Genomic DNA, 16,032 nt, shown 5'->3' on the forward strand with positions numbered 1-16,032 from the left:
TTTTTGTGGAATACGTTTCATTTGTAGTACACACATTAACTTTTTGTATGCTCAACTATGTTAATTATTTGTTATTAATTTCTTTCTCTTGTTTCACCGGCACTGAGGGGTCTGCTTGGCTGCTGAGGTGGGTTGGCATCATGGGAGTAAAAGGTGCTTTTGAATGGAAATCTTTGTTTCTAATGTATTTTAAATTTGTTTGTATAAAAAGTAAATGTGCACCATGAGCTGATTCCACACACCACAGCATTTATAGCCTGAGTTATCAGCAATGTCCCTCTCTCTGAGATTTATTCTTTCAGCTGATCCCTTTAGAGGTCACCACAGTGGCTCATCTGCTTCCACCTCACCCTATCACCTCCATAGTCAACATCCTGTCTTCACTATATCCACTATCCCACCTCTGACTTATTATATTTGCAAAAAATAACAAGTGGTTTCCTATTAATTACACCAAGCATAGTTCTTTAGACAGAATACATTTTCACACCAATTTATTTTTATTTGTATGTTAGCTATTTGGCATTAGTTTGAACTTATTTGTTTGAAGTTACAGAGGTTAGAGTACAAACCAGTGGTGCTTCACTAATAAGCTGATTTGATCCTGTTTTCTATTTCTGGTGCAAGTGTGAAATTTCTGGCTGGTGCTTCATTTACAATTGTCACAATTATTTTGTTGAAAGTGAGAAAAGGCAGTTAAATCTCTCTCTCTCTCTCTCTCTCTCTCTCTCTCTCTCTCTCTCTCTCTCTCTCTCTCTCTCTCTCTCTCTCTCTTGCTCGCTCTTTCTCTATCTATCCATCTTTTAATTGTGTTTTACTTTTTCCCCAGATGATTTTTTGTGATCATTTGTGTTTTTTATGGACTTTCTGTGTACATGCTGTTGTCCATTTGATTTTAATTTGCTTCTTTTTTTGTGCATTTTGAGTCTGTGTGTAGGCATAATTCTGTTTATATAACTCTGTTTATTGAAGCAATGTTTATTGCTACCAATCATTTCAAACTGAAGAGACTGGTAACACCATCACACTGCCTCCGCCAAAAACTGTTACCCTATTGGTGTAGCAATCAGCATAGCATTCTCAACAAACTCTCGATATTTTGACCCTATAATACAGCGCAAATGGGCCTGATGATGAAGGGCAGTCATGGCAGGCCTCTTGGCAGAGGCCGGATATTGGCTGTCTGCAGTCTGTTCCAGATTGTCTGGGTAGAGAGCTGTCAGCCATAGTGTCCTGCAAAACTTGACTACAAATCTGTAGAGAACACGGGCAACATATGCAACTCTACTGCTCAACCCAAAAATGCATTTTCCTTATGACTGTGGCACCATTTAAGGGGAAATAAACAGGCTCTCCAACAGCATATTATTAATTGCCCAGAAGCATTGTTTCAGCAAAGAAATAATCAGCCAAACACAAATGTCCTTACATTTTGTGTTATATTTAGTTAAGTAATCCATCCACCCCTGATCAATGAACCCTCTTTTACAATGATCAACAACTGCTACAACTTTATGCATCCTTCAGTACCATGGACAGCAGCCATAGTGAACCTGCAGGTGTTTGTCGCCACTTGCTGGTCAAGATGGTTAAATGGCAGATAGATAGATAGATAGATAGATAGATAGATAGATAGATAGATAGATAGATAGATAGATAGATAGATAGATAGATAGATAGATAGATAGATAGATAGATAGATAGATAGATAGATAGATAGATAGATAGATAGATAGATAGATAGATAGATAGATAGATGTTATTTGCTCTATTGATTAAAAACACAAAGGAAATCACCAATAACCATAACCTAATAATAGCGGCTGTATACGCATGCTTTTAAGAGAATTTAAAATTTTTGTTAACAGAGCATGAGTTGGTCAACTCTGTGACTGTGGTGCCCTGGTCCCGTGGCTGCAAAACAAGCTAAAATCATCACCCCTCCATCACTGTGCAACAGTTAGTGTGAGGTGTTTGTGCTGATACACACTGTGTTTGCATTTCTCCAAATGTGGTGCTATTCATTGTGGCCATTATGGCCAGGTGAGGCCACTTTGGTCTCACCTGTTCAAACAACATTGTTCCAAAAGTTTTTATTCCAATGCAACTTTGCAAACCTAAGCTGTGCTGCCATGTTCATTTTAGAGAGAAGAGCCTTTCCCCTGGAAACCCTTCCAAGAATTGTTCAGTCTTTTTCTGATTGACTTTAGCATTTAACATACTAACTGAAACCTGAAGAGTCTGAGGTGTAGCTCTTGTAGCTTTTGAAGTTTCTCTGAGCATTGCACAGTCTGACCTTGGGGTGAATTTGCTGGGACCTCCACTCCTGGGAAGATTGTGGCATTGTGTTAACACACATCTGAATGTTCACCAGCTAACTGCTTTTATACAGGTGCTCATACTCGCTGATGATCAATTAATCAAGTGCATTTGATTACCATCACCTGGCTGCTACTTACCCTAAGAATTCCCATGGAAGCAGTAAGGGAGTTTTGGAGAAGACTGCATAGAGTCTTGTGAAAACTTTGACTTTGAAGACTGTATAAGTGATTACATATACTCAAATACTCCAATTTACTGCATGTTTGAGTTAATTGTGCTCCACTGAGCAGCCATTTCATTCATTTATTTATTTTTTTACTTCCATTTCAACACATTTCATAATTAAGTATTTTTAACTCCTCTGTTTCTCACAGCTCCTCTAAAGTTCTGACTCATTGCAAGAGGCGGTTTTAGCCTCCAAGGTGCTTTGTTGTTAAAAGGGGGCCAAACCCTTGTCTGTGTTTCTTGTTTATCAGTCTGATACTTCTAGAAGGACTTTGCTTAAACGGCGCAGGTTGACAGGCTCAGGTCCTTCCAGCCAATATGAGGCTGATCCATCACTGCTCGCATCCAATCAGCAGAGGCCTGATGGGATTGGATGAGCAAAGTGTTTTTCCTCTCTCATCCTTGGATACCTTGAGTAGCTGACACAGATCTGCGTTATTAGTGGGCCCGGTCTGCACGTTGTGCTGTCTTTCATCGGTGATGGAAAATAACCGCTGCTTTGCCAACCGTTTCTCCGACTACAAAGGTGCGCTGCTCCCGGGCCAGGGCGCCGAAGCCGCCGTCCCCGTCGTTGTAACCACCATCGATAAAATCCTTAAAACTGTTCCAATCGACCTCAACGACTGCGACGGAGGGTTGTATGATGGCCCGGCCGGTGTGGCTTACATGCTTTATCACGTCAGCGAGTGCCCGCTGTTCTCCGAGCACCGGGACGTCTACCTGAAGACCGCCAAGCAGATCATCGACATGTCGGTCAGATACGTGGATGCGGAGCCGGATAAAAATATGCGTGCCGCCTTCTTGCTCGGCGGGGCGGGCATCTACGCGGTGGCCGCTATGATCTACAAGTCCCTGGGCTTGGCTGATTTTGTGAAGCCGCTGACCAAATTCCGTAACCTGTGGGAGGTGTGCTCGCCCATCAATTTTCTGGAGTGCGGCTCGGATGAGCTGTTTGTGGGGCGGGCTGGGTACCTGTGCGCCGCCCTGGTCCTCAAACAGAAGCTGGGCATAGAGGTGAGCTCAGAGTGGCGCACTTTAAAATTATTAATCCGTTTCAGAAAATAAACTCCAGCTGCTTGAGCTGTCACTCTGTGATGGACTGACTGGTCTTTAAATATCGCGCATTTGGACTAGATTACATAAATACGTGTAGTTAATGTATTCTGATGATTACAAAACGTTGTTTACAACAATGTTTTCTGGAAATAGGTGGGAATGCGAGGAACCTTATTTCATGGACTAATATATGTCGGGAAATAACATCATAGCCTTACTTTTATTTACGTATAATTTACTATTAACACTAAGAATTATTTTATTTTGAATCAATTTTCAGAAATAATGCTGATCAATAATCTGTCAATGAATTGTCTCATTCATCTATATAGACTGTAAAATGAAATAAAACGAAGGAAAGCAGAAAATTACTCATTAAAGCAGGTAGGAGTAGTGAGACTGGATACAAGTTTTGCAGGGTTAAGATAGATCTGGCGTTTAACTCATGCAGGTCAGGGCGCTGCTAACTTTCGAGTTATAGCGCCATCTGCTGTACAGACTATGTGATGCACAATTTCCAAATTCCTCCGGAGCGGAAAGGAGCGCATCGTCGTAACACACACTCACTCACATGGCGGCAACTCAGTGAATTTAGACATGTAAGCATGATCAACACGATCTGCTGAATTTCAAATTGATCATCAGAATGGGAAAGAAAGGTGATTTAAGTGAGTATTTCAGAAACAGCTGATCTGCTGGGATTTTCTCACACAACCATCTCTGAATGGTCCAAAAAATGAAGATGATGAAAAATCCCTTGTTGATACCAGAGGTCAGAGGAGAATGGAATGGGCAGACGGCAGTCAACAGCAACTCAAATATTTAATTTAATTCAGTTTTATTTATATAGCATCAAATCACAACTGTCACCTCAAGGCACTTTACATTGCAGGATAAAGACCATACCAACAATCAGACAGTTCTTTATGAGTGAGCACTTTGCGAGAGTGGGAAGAAAAAAACGCCCCCTTAATAGGAAGAAATCTCCAGCAGAACCAGGCCTGGGGTGGGTCAACCATCTGCCGCAACCGACTGAAGATGAGCGGAGGGAGACAGGACAAATGTGGAAGAGAGCCAGAGATTAATAATAACTAATGATTAAATGCAGAGTGGTGTATAAAAACAGAGATGGCTGCTTCCAAAAGGATAAGGATAAGGCACCATGTCACAAATCTCACATCATATCAAACTAGTTCACCGTACTCAGATGGCCTCCACAGTCACCAGATCTCAATTCAAAGGAGCACCTTTGGGATGTGGTGGAACAGGAGACTCACATCATAGATGTGCAGCTGACAAATCTGCAGCAACTCTGTGATGTTATGTCAGTATGGACAAAAATCTCAGAGGAATGTTTCCAGCACCTTGTTGAACCAATGGCACAAAGAATTAAGATAGTTCTGAAGGAAAAGGGGGTCCAATCAAGTACTACCAAGGTGTGCCTAATAAAATGTGTATAAGGCCATACTGATATGTCTAATAGGCCAATGAATGCCCATAAAAGCCTGCCAAGTTCTAGCTGGAATAGCAGAGTGGATGCTGGGTTTTTTGTCTTAATTAAAGATGTAAACAGTTGTTGAAATTCATGACAATTCTTCTTAACAGCGTTTCACATTTCTACATTTTTACGTAGGGCAAAATGTCTCTGTGCACCCCATCAGATATCTGACTTACATGGCTAAAGACTGCTGTATTGGTTTCCCTCAGTTGCCAGGGGAATGCTATTGTGGAAAAATGATATATAAAACCTTTAGTGGCTCCAGAGAGATCTCTGTATAACCAAATAAACTGGCTCAAGTGATGTCACTCAAGTCATCAACATATGGATGCTTGAAAATGGAAAAAAATCAGTGGGTGTGGAGTAGAAAAAGTGACCTCTGTGTTTACTTTTACCAATTTAATTTACATTTTTAAAGTCCTAAAAGTGTGAATCTTGAATTAAACATCTTCAATAAAACATTTAGGTATCATAAACTTTTATTTTCCATTGAGCTTCCAAAAGCCTAAGAAAAAAAATCCCATGGGCAATGCCAATCTCCCTGTCACCCTACAAAAACATTATCCCTGCAGCACTTTGTTAGCATAACACAACCCTATTTCTAAGATTGCCAGTCGCTTGAGTTACACTGAGAGTAATGTGGGTTTTGACATAAAAGAATAATAGGTGAATAATCTATATCACACAACCAGTTGCTCTTGTTATTTTTAAGACCTTCATCGTGAGTCAGTCAGTGTTGTAGGAGTGCAGTGCTTAATACGAGAAATACTCTGCTGGGTTCAGACTACACATTATAGTCCCCAAAACAGCCCCGACCATTGGGACTGTAAATAAGCATCAGGCACCACAATTGATCATTTTATCTCATGTAGCATATTACCAAACAGGCACTGCACAGTCATGACAGAATCATCTTATAACACCTTATTATTTTTGTATGTTTAGACCTTTACTCAGGAATATCTGTGCATGGCTTTGACTTTCCTATTAGCTTTGTTGTCAAATGCTGGACCTGTCTAGACGAAATCAATGCAACCATTGTGTTTTTAATTGCATCTGTGCTTCAAAATATCAAAATGTCTCCTGGGAGAAGGGTCGGTTTGCAGGATACATCATTGTGGGTGTACACAACCATTAATATGCATTAATATTAACCATTAATATTTTAATACTTTACACTGTGTTCCCTGTGGTGTTTTTATTGCTGTTAACTGCAGTGTGTCATTTATTCTGCAGATTCTGAGCAAAGATCAGATCAAATCTATTTGCCAGGCCATCATCGAGTCAGGAAAACAGTATGCCAGGAAGAAGAGAAAGCCTTTCCCCCTCATGTACTCGTACTATGGAACAGAGTACCTCGGTAGAACAACCAGCTTCGTGCAAAGTTCATTCATGGACAGCACAGCGCCTTTATAAGTTTTCAGTGTCTCCCTTGTTATAAAGGCTGGTGTGAATGCATTCTGATGTTTTTCACAGCTTCAGTCCTCTGACTACAGGAGGCTCTTCTGTTATCACAGGACTGGTGTGTTAGCATGTGTAAAGCTAACTTTTCCTTGATGACATCAGAGGAAGAGATCCTTCAGGGTTGGAGTAACTTTCAGGCCAACACAGAGTTCATAGTAAGCATAGCCCTGCTGGTCACCTTTGCATGGATACAGCAACATCTTTGAGGATGATAAGGGAGTGTGTGGTGTGTGTGTGTGTGTGTGTGTGTGTGTGTGTGTGTGTGTGTGTGTGTGTGTGTGTGTGTGTGTGTGTGTGTGTGTTGGGGGGGGGGGGGGGGGGGGGGGTATTCTGAGATATCTGTAGACTAGAAACATCTGAATGTTTGATGAACACACATGTTTAGGGTGCTGCATGCATTTTAGTCTGCCTGTCCCGAGAGGTTTGCTCATGGAGGAGTTTCTCGATTGCTTTGCTCTTCAGGCCTTAAACAAATTCAGAGACAGTGGCTGACCTGCCTGTCGTGGTTCCCCGCATGTGTGGAGTATTATTTAGGAAGAGTTGTTCCAAGATCCCAATTAATAACATCCATGTTTGATTATTCTGTACCTTACGATTCACATCCAATGCCAGTGCAGGAAGAAAATCTTTAGTGGAGTTAGGGGTGGTGGATAATTTGTACAGCACATTTGAATGTCGTGTAGGAGGCAGAAGTTATGGACCTTTGATAAATGTTTCCCCTTAGCATAAACACACTCTTCTGACTTCACAAATGGTTTTATATGCCTAACCCTCCACAGTCTTTCCCTTCAGATTTGGAGTAACTGACATGTTTACCCCTTTAACAAAGTTCATAAGCTAGGTGCATCTGTATCACTGATTAGAGATGCACTCATATTATGAAATCCAATAATTCCTCTCTAAGTTAATCACTATAGGGGACCTCTTTCACATTGTTTTTATGTCATTGTTTGAAACATTATATGAAAACATGAATATACTGTGCAAAAGTCATGAGCCACCCCTCATTTCTTTATATTTTGCTAGGAAAATGAAAAATAGCTGCACCAATTTATTGAAACACGTGCATACATGGAAAAAGAGTATATAAGGGAAAAACAGAGTCTTTACAATTCTAATGAGCTTGAAAGCCAATATTTGGTGTGACCACCTTTGTTCTTCAACACAGCCTGAACTCTCTGAGGCAGCTTTCTTGTCATTTCTTTATGTAGTCTTCAGAAATGGTTCTCCAGGCTTCTTAAAGGACATTCAAAGCTCTTCTTTGGATGTTGGCTGCCTTTTGTTCTGTTCTCTGTCACGCTGATCCCACACTGCTTCAATAATGTTGAGGTCCAGGCTCTGGAACGACTGAAAAATTAGGCTGTTGCCAAGCAGACATTTTCCAGATGGTATTGCATGGTGGACCAAACTCGACTTTTTTTGTGTTCATAATTCCATTAATTTTGACATCATCTCCAACACTATGGGCTAAAACTTGTCTCCAAACCATGACAGACCCTCCATCATGTTTTACAGACAGCTGTAGACACTACACTCACTGCTGCACCTCTCTCCTGACCTCCTCTGTACATACTGAGGATGATTTGAACCAAAATTTCAAATTCGGATTCATCACATAAGACCTGTTCCCACTGATTTTCAGTCCAATTCGTGTCTAATTTGGCATACCTCAGCCTTTTCTACCCGTTTCTCTTCCTTAAGAATGGCTTCTTGACATCCACTGAGACCATTTCTGATGAGGCTTCAGTGAAAAGTAGATAGATCATCTGAGGGGGCAGATGTATCTCTCAGGTCCTGTGTCAGGTCTTTGCTGGCTTTATTTTTTCCTAATTCTTAAGGGCATGACTTTCAGGGCTTACTTTTCAACTGCTGTAGACAGCTTTTAGGCCTGACACATAATAATTTTTTCCTCCACTTTTCCAGTTTCCTCCTTTTTTTTTTCTTTCTAAGGACACACTGCACATCAGGCCATGAATGCCAAGTTTTCAGCTAGCAGCTTTTTGGGAATCACCTTGTTGAGTAAAATACTATTTTATGCCTATGTTATCTTTGGTGTTTTTCATAGATTCAACTAAAGAAATGGGAGCAAATTATGTGTTTTTGTGACAGGCTGCAAGTTACAAGATAGAATTTAAAATTGATTTCTTTTTATGTGTAGTGTGTTATGCGTAGACACAACACTGGTTCATCCCTTGAGTTACTGTATGTGCCGTTTTTATGCTTGAATGACTCACAGGGCAGTGTTAAATAGCTTATCCAAACAAAAAACATTTCTCTGAAATTGGTCAGGTACAAGGACTGGATTGAAAGTGAGTGAAAAAGCAGCCAATGTCCAAAGAAATCCTTTGAAAGACCTTCAGAAAGCCTGGAGAACTACAGGAGAACACTTTAAACATTACAAGAAAGCCTGGCTCCTTGGAAGCAAAATATAAAGAAGTGAGAAGTGGCTTCAGAGGTTTGCACAGTACCATAGATGCTTTGAATATTTTTTTTTTTTATCTGCAGATGTTGTATCATGTGAGAGTTTGAAAATATTGTCACTGGATGTGGAAAGCAGTTCAGCTTGAACCTAATCTAAAAAATGTACAGAATCATCCAGCAATGACATTCTTGTCTGGAGATGTGTTTGCAAGGCTACAAAGAGCTACTCTTCTATCTCTTGTTCTTTTCAGCTGGATGCATGTATGTAGACTCATAATTACATGAGTATGTTGTTCAGGCTAGATTGTTGCACTGAAGCATGTTTCCAGACAGCCTGAAGCTTAATTATTCTGTATTATTGGATTGCTTTAGTGTTATTTTAGCTATTTAATATAAATGTTGCAGTCCTACAGCATGTAAATACTATCCTGACAAAGTGATCTCTAGTTTTGAAATGGCATGGTGTTTCCCTGCATGCTTGGTTTCGTTCGTGCACATCTGACCCCCCACACACCTCGCCCTCTCAGGTGCAGCCCACGGCCTCTCTTCAGTGCTGCAGATGCTGCTGAGCTACCAGGACATGCTCAGCGGGGCAGAGAAGGATCTGGTGTGGCAGAGCGTCGATTTCCTCATGAACCAGGAGCAAAACTGTAACTGGCCTGCAGAGCTGGGAGCCATCATCGAAAGAGAGAACGAGCTGGTGCACTGGTGCCACGGAGCCCCGGGTACGCTCAGTGCAGATGATGCACATCATCATGTTTGTGTCCAATGGTTTAGATCCACCCCTGTTACACTGATGCCTCTCTCCTGTCTCACAGGTGTGGCGTATCTCTTTGCAAAAGCCTATCTGATCAATAAAAAGCCTCAGTATCTGGACACATGCATTAGAAGTGGAGAACTCGTATGGCAAAAAGGTCTGCTGAAGAAAGGGCCTGGGATTTGTCACGGAGTTGCGGGCAGCGCATACGTCTTCCTCCTGCTTTATCGGCTCACAGGCAATTCCAAATACCTCTACCGTGCTCAGAGGCAAGAAATCCCTCCTTTTTCAGGGAGCTGCAATAACCCAGCAAATATTTTAATGTTTTTGTCAACATCAAGTTGACAAATAGTTCCAAAATCAAAGCTGAACAGACTTACGTTTGAGATACTTCTTGTGAGAGAGCATTGTGTTCAGGAAGTGTCTTCTACTATCTCTTTGTTGGTTAGAATAAAACAACACAAAGCATTCATGAAAGAAAAAATGAGAAGAAAAAAAATTGCACCCTGACGGGGATTCAGAAACATAACCCTACACTTTTGAGCCTATTTCTTTTTTAAATCCTACCAAGCTATTTGACTTCATACTCATTTGGTTGCATCCCAAGGTTTATGATGCTGATATCAGGGACAGAGAAGTGATGTTTACAAAAGGTTAATGCATTCAATTTACCATGCGACAAAACAGAATTTAGATATACGTAAACATAAATGGCTTAATTCAGGCTTAATTTAGATGTAATTCAGGCTCTGGTAACACAAGTCTATGTGTGCAAAAAAGATAGTGGCCATCTGGTTCCTGGTGTCTATTACCAAGTTAGTGATTGTTTATGAAAAAACAAAGACATATGCATTTAAAGCTAGCCACAGCCATTAGACAGCATAGCTTAGCACAAAGATGCACAGGAGGAATCTGCTATCTTGGCTCTAAAAGTCAATTGTTATACACTTTGGTTTTTATACAGATTTCAGAGTTTTTTTCTTATCCTGGCAAATGAATTATGTTACCTTACATCAAAGTTAAGCTATCTTTTTTCTACCTATTTGCAGTGTTTGTGCTAAGCTAACTGTGGCCTGATTTTTGCTTCATATATAACACAATGAGAGCAGCATCAGTCTTTTTTAAACTCTTAAATGTTGGAAAAGGAAAATATTTCACCAGAAATGCTTCATGCATATGTTTTTGTATTAGAAGCCAGTGATAATCATACAGCAATCAAGCACAACAGATCCTTTTATTCCTGTAAGTTGCGAGGTGATGGCTCCGTGAACCAGACTTGTTTGCCCACCACATTCCACAGATGCTCGATTGGATTGATATCTGAGGAATTTGGAGGCCGTCACTCTGCACATGCATCAATGAACCTTGGCCACCCATGACCCTGCCACTGGTTCACAACTGTTTCTTCCTAGAAGTCTCTAAAGGCCAAAGCGAGGTCTGGGCGATGCCAAAGTGTACGAAGGGACACAGTAAGAGTGCTGTATGTACACAAAACACTGCGACAGTGGAGGATTTCAGGTTTCCGGCCTGTCGTCAAAAGTCGCTGATGTGACCAGAAAAGTCACTAAATTTGTCACTAGTCGCTTTTTGGAAAGAAGTCGACAGGGAGGTCTGAAAAGTTGCTAAATCTAGTGACAAAGTCGCTAAGTTGGCAACACTGTGCAAGAGCTACAATTTTGGAGATGTTCTGACCCAGTCATCAGGCCATCACAATTTGGCCCTTGTGAAACTCCCACAAATCCTATGTTTGCACATTTTTCCTGCATCTAACACATCAACTTTGAGGACAAAATGTTTACTTGCTCCTTAATATATTCTACCCACTAACATGGTGCCATGATGAAGAGATAATCAATGTTATTTACATCACCTGTCAGTGGTCATAATGTTATGCTTGATTGATGTACTCTACACATTAAACCCACAAGAGCTGCTCGGCCACGGAAACCAATGCATGAAACTCCTGGTGCAAGGTTTTTGTGCTGAGTGGCAGTTACAGAGACAGAAGGGCATTGGCGACTTTTACACACTACGCAGCTCAGCTCTGTGACTTTACATGGTCTGCTGTGGTTTCTAATATCTAATCATAATCTAAATGTATGAATATCAAATTTCACTGACTTGCAAAGGCAGAGTGCATGGCTAGGTGCTGATTTTATAGATCTGTGGGACTAAAACCACATGAATTCAAAGATTAAGGGGTGTGGCCCAGTGCTTTTATCTATATACTAGTCTATATACAAGAAATCCAATGGTTTAGAATGGCTCAAAAAGAGGTTTGGGAACTGTTGATCCCTCATCTCAGAAGAGGAGTGTACATGAAATACATGCTCATCTCTGGATGTTACTTCAGTGGCTTCAGCTACAGCTCTGCTTTCACTTCCATTATCTTTTCATGTCTCTCTATTCTTGTTTTATCCCCACAGGTTTGCAGAGTTCCTCTTTACTGAAGAGTTCAAAGCAGGCCTCGCGCTCAGTGACCAGCGTCTACAGTCTGTTCGAAGGCCTGTCCGGGACTGTTTGTTTCCTGGTTGACCTCCTGCAGCCAGACCAGTCAGAGTTCCCTCTGTTTAGCATCTTTGTGTGAATGGACCCCAGGTACTGCTGTTCGCCAACCTGAACAGACATCACCCCTTCCCAGTGAAATCGCTACTAAACAACTTATAGAAACTTTAGAGTCAGGATTGATACTGTGATCAGGATGGGAGTCGAGGACGGGTGGGTTTTAGAGGCCAGTTGCAGTAGAAAAGTGGTCTTGTTTTGTGTTTGAATGTTGAGCTTTGAGGTTTTATCCGATGCATAGCACTCACTAAAGCATTGCCCATTTCAGTTTGCAGTGTTGTCAACAGCTCTGGAGGTTTACAAACTGTGAGGTGCAGCAGAGTTCACGGAGAGCCTCAGATATGGCTATTGGGAGTAAATGTCAATAAATCTGCAGGGGGATGGGGGGACGCTTATTATACTCCAGACCTCTCTGAGAATCATCAAGTTTGCTTCTGTATCGTAAAACTAATGCAGTGATAGCTGTGAGTGCATCCATGGGTACCTTGCAATGTTTTTAATGGTCTAAACAAATGTAGGCTAAAAGCAACTCACCTCAAGATGTAGGCCCACAGCTTACTCACTGACTCCACTAACACAAAGCTGCACTTCCTGTTTACATCACCCAAAGCGCCCAAATTGTTTCTGTGTCGTCTGTTTTGCATCCAAGTTGAAGTCTCACTTTCAGACTGCGAAACAGAACCCAGCACTAAACTGAGATGATTGAAACTGCAGCATATTCTTCCAAGATGCTGCTCTCAGGTCAGAAAAACGCAAACTACTCCACAGATAAAAGTAGAAGGCAATCACGCCCCAGTCACACACACAAAACAAACAAACACAAAAAAATACAGAAAAACGAGTGTCACATAAATGCCTTTAAAATTTTTCTACCGCTTCACCAGCTCAGCGTCACATAGCGCAAATTTTTGAGTTTACGTGTTTAGGGTGCGTAATCGCTTGAATTATGTCCATTGAAAGTTGTCACCGATTTAAAATACAGCGCGTTAGAGGGATTTTGATAATGAACCTTCTAAATCATCAAAACTGGGTGGAGAGGTGGAGAAGGGATAGAACTGCTGTTTGTCGTCCAATAAAGTAACACTTTGTTTCTGCTGTGCAGTAGCTCGCCCGGCGGAGCTGAGGTTACACAGTGTAGCAGTGTGACAGCCATTTGTGTCTACTGATGTTTCAAGCTATGTTAGTTACTTTGTGGGGAACTTTCAAAGTGATCAATATATTGTGATTTGTTTCAACTTTTACCCTACGTAAAAAAAAAAAAATAAAAAAAAATCTGTAGCTTTCTGATGGAGACAAACAAGAAAAGAACAAAATGTGTTTATCAGTGTGAGAAATTTCATTTTTCTTCCAACTCAGTCTGTTCAGCAGGTGACTTTTGTGTGGTGGATTTCTTTACCTAATGTGAAAATGAGGCCTTAAAAACAAATTTCCAGCTTTCAGATACGATCACATCTCTCAGAGTAAAATAGGAGGCGAACACGGGAAACTGAAAATGCTTTGGGAACTGTGTATGAATATGTGGCTCGTGTTTATTTAAAAAAAAAAAAGAAGGGGCCTGTGAATAACAGCAAACCAAAGCAGTTTCCCAGTATTAACTGTGCCGAGTGCAGAACATTACAAGCTCTACATGTGTGCTGTTTTCATTACCAATCCGAGCTGTTTAAAATAACATCTACGGATTATTGCTTACTAATAAAGTGTCCAGATGGCAAAATAAAACAGACGACTTTGGTGTTTTATTCATTTTGGAGATATAACACAGTGAATTTATAGAACCTACCATCTCCAGGTGATTGATGAGGATCTGCTTTTGGAGGCTGCACAAGAGCACATTTACTACTATAATATTTTCTCTCTTTTTTAATACAGCTTTATGAACAGTTTGACAGAAAGTGCAATCAGTACTCATAGTAGAAAAAATACATATTTTCACATGTATTTTAATGCTTTTCAGATTCATTTTCACATCGTGGTTAGCAGAGATACGAAATGTAACACTGAAGAGTTGGGTTTTAGCAATTGAGAGTAAGAGGGGAGTGAAGCTTCACTTTTAGTGTGAACAGAGTCAAACAGCACTATCACATCTTTTATATTTTATCTTGATTTCATCCATTACTGGCATGTTGAAGACAGTGTGAAGATATTAATAGTAAAAGCAACAAACTGGTCCTACCTAACCTTGATGCTGGAGATGAGAGGCCTTTGAATTGATTCGGGGTGCATCTGGCTGCCTCAGCATTAGCACATTTTAACCTTACATGGACCAAATGTCAAGTCACACCTGGTCCACGCATTTGCCAGAGCTGTAACTGAGTTGTAAGTGCCAAAAGCAGTCCAGGGATCATCTCGGTCATAGTCCACATACACTCTGTCCGCTTTGTTAGCTACACCTTGCTAGGACTCCCCTTTGCCTTCAGTAGTGCTTTAATTCTTCATGGCACAGATTCAACAAGGTGCTGCAAACATTCCTCACAAATTTTGGTCCATATTGACATGATAGCATCACACAGTTGCTGCACATCCATAATAGGAAACACATTCCATTCATTCAATTTAATTAAATTTTATTTATATAGCGCCAAATCGCAACACGCAGTCACCTCAAAGAGCTTTATATGTAAGATAAAGACCATACAGTAATTACATCCCAAAGGTGCTCTGTTGGATTGGTGACTGTGGAGGTCATGTGACTACAGTGAACTCGTTGAACATGTTCAAGGAACCAGTGTGAGATGTTTTGAGCTTTGTGACATTACACGGTATCCTACTGGAAGCAGGCATCAGAAGATGGGTGCAGTGGACATAAAGGATGGACAGAGTCAGTAACAATACTGGTCAGCAACTACAGTTGGTACTAATGAGCCCAAATATGCCAAGAAAATATCCCCCACCCACTGTGCTAACCATAATGACCAGCCTGAACAGCTGATACCAGGCTTTTCATTTCAAATTCTGACCCTACAATCTGCAAATTTTAGCCTCAGTTCCTGTTCTTAGCCTACAGGAGCGGCACCTTCAAATATCAAACTGATCTGAGCCTAAATGGAGGAAACAATAACACATAAAAGGCAGTCTATTGGTGCATCATCAGCGGGGCTTACAAAGAGGTGAAAGAGTCAAAACTATATTATTTATGCGTCATTATAGCACCATACTCAGGGGTGTTTTTGTAAGTTCTGGTCTGCTGCTGAAGTATGACTGTAAAGGGAATAAGGTATTATCAAATGCAACATTTCTAACAGCTGAACAAATATCAGGAAACACACAAACTGCAGTGTGTCTGCTGGCCAAAGGTACAGCTGCTGTGTTTCCAGGGAGAGAAAAGAATTAGTGATAGCGTCACTCAGAGATGGAGAAGATGTAAGAAAGACAGGACAGGACAGGAAGAGGAGAGTTTATATTTAAAGGTAAGGACTGCTCAGTGGCATTTGATAACTGGACGTTTTAAAGCCCAATTTGTTTCAATCCGATATTGGATCTGTGTATGATGTGAAGTTATGTCTTTGGCAGGTTTTTTTTGTGAAACATCCTGCAAAAAAAAAAGTCATACTAACTTTGTGTTATTCAAAGATTGCATCAAACTACTCAGCAGTTTAGTGCAGGATAAACTGTTCAGCTTGTCATACTTTGATGAATTTACAGTAAAATTTTGTGTTGGACTGGTGCACAGGAGCTGTGATGTTCATGGTCAGAGTTAGGTTACATCAAGTGTAGCAGAGAGGAGTTT

General features: G+C 40.8%; 1 protein-coding gene across 1 annotated transcript; it reads left to right on the plus strand.

Annotated features, from left to right (window-relative positions):
* The first annotated feature begins 2,963 nt into the window (after positions 1-2,963).
* On the plus strand, positions 2,964-13,986 carry LOC115800770 (lanC-like protein 3). Its single transcript, XM_030758275.1, is given in 6 exon segments — positions 2,964-3,561; positions 6,338-6,461; positions 9,514-9,711; positions 9,805-10,012; positions 12,170-12,209; positions 12,211-13,986. Coding segments are annotated over 6 exon segments (1,224 nt in total). The 5' UTR covers positions 2,964-3,027; the 3' UTR covers positions 12,331-13,986.
* The last annotated feature ends 2,046 nt before the right edge of the window (positions 13,987-16,032 follow it).

This window comes from Archocentrus centrarchus, chromosome 21 (assembly GCF_007364275.1).
Source record: "Archocentrus centrarchus isolate MPI-CPG fArcCen1 chromosome 21, fArcCen1, whole genome shotgun sequence".
Lineage (NCBI taxonomy): Eukaryota > Metazoa > Chordata > Actinopteri > Cichliformes > Cichlidae > Archocentrus > Archocentrus centrarchus.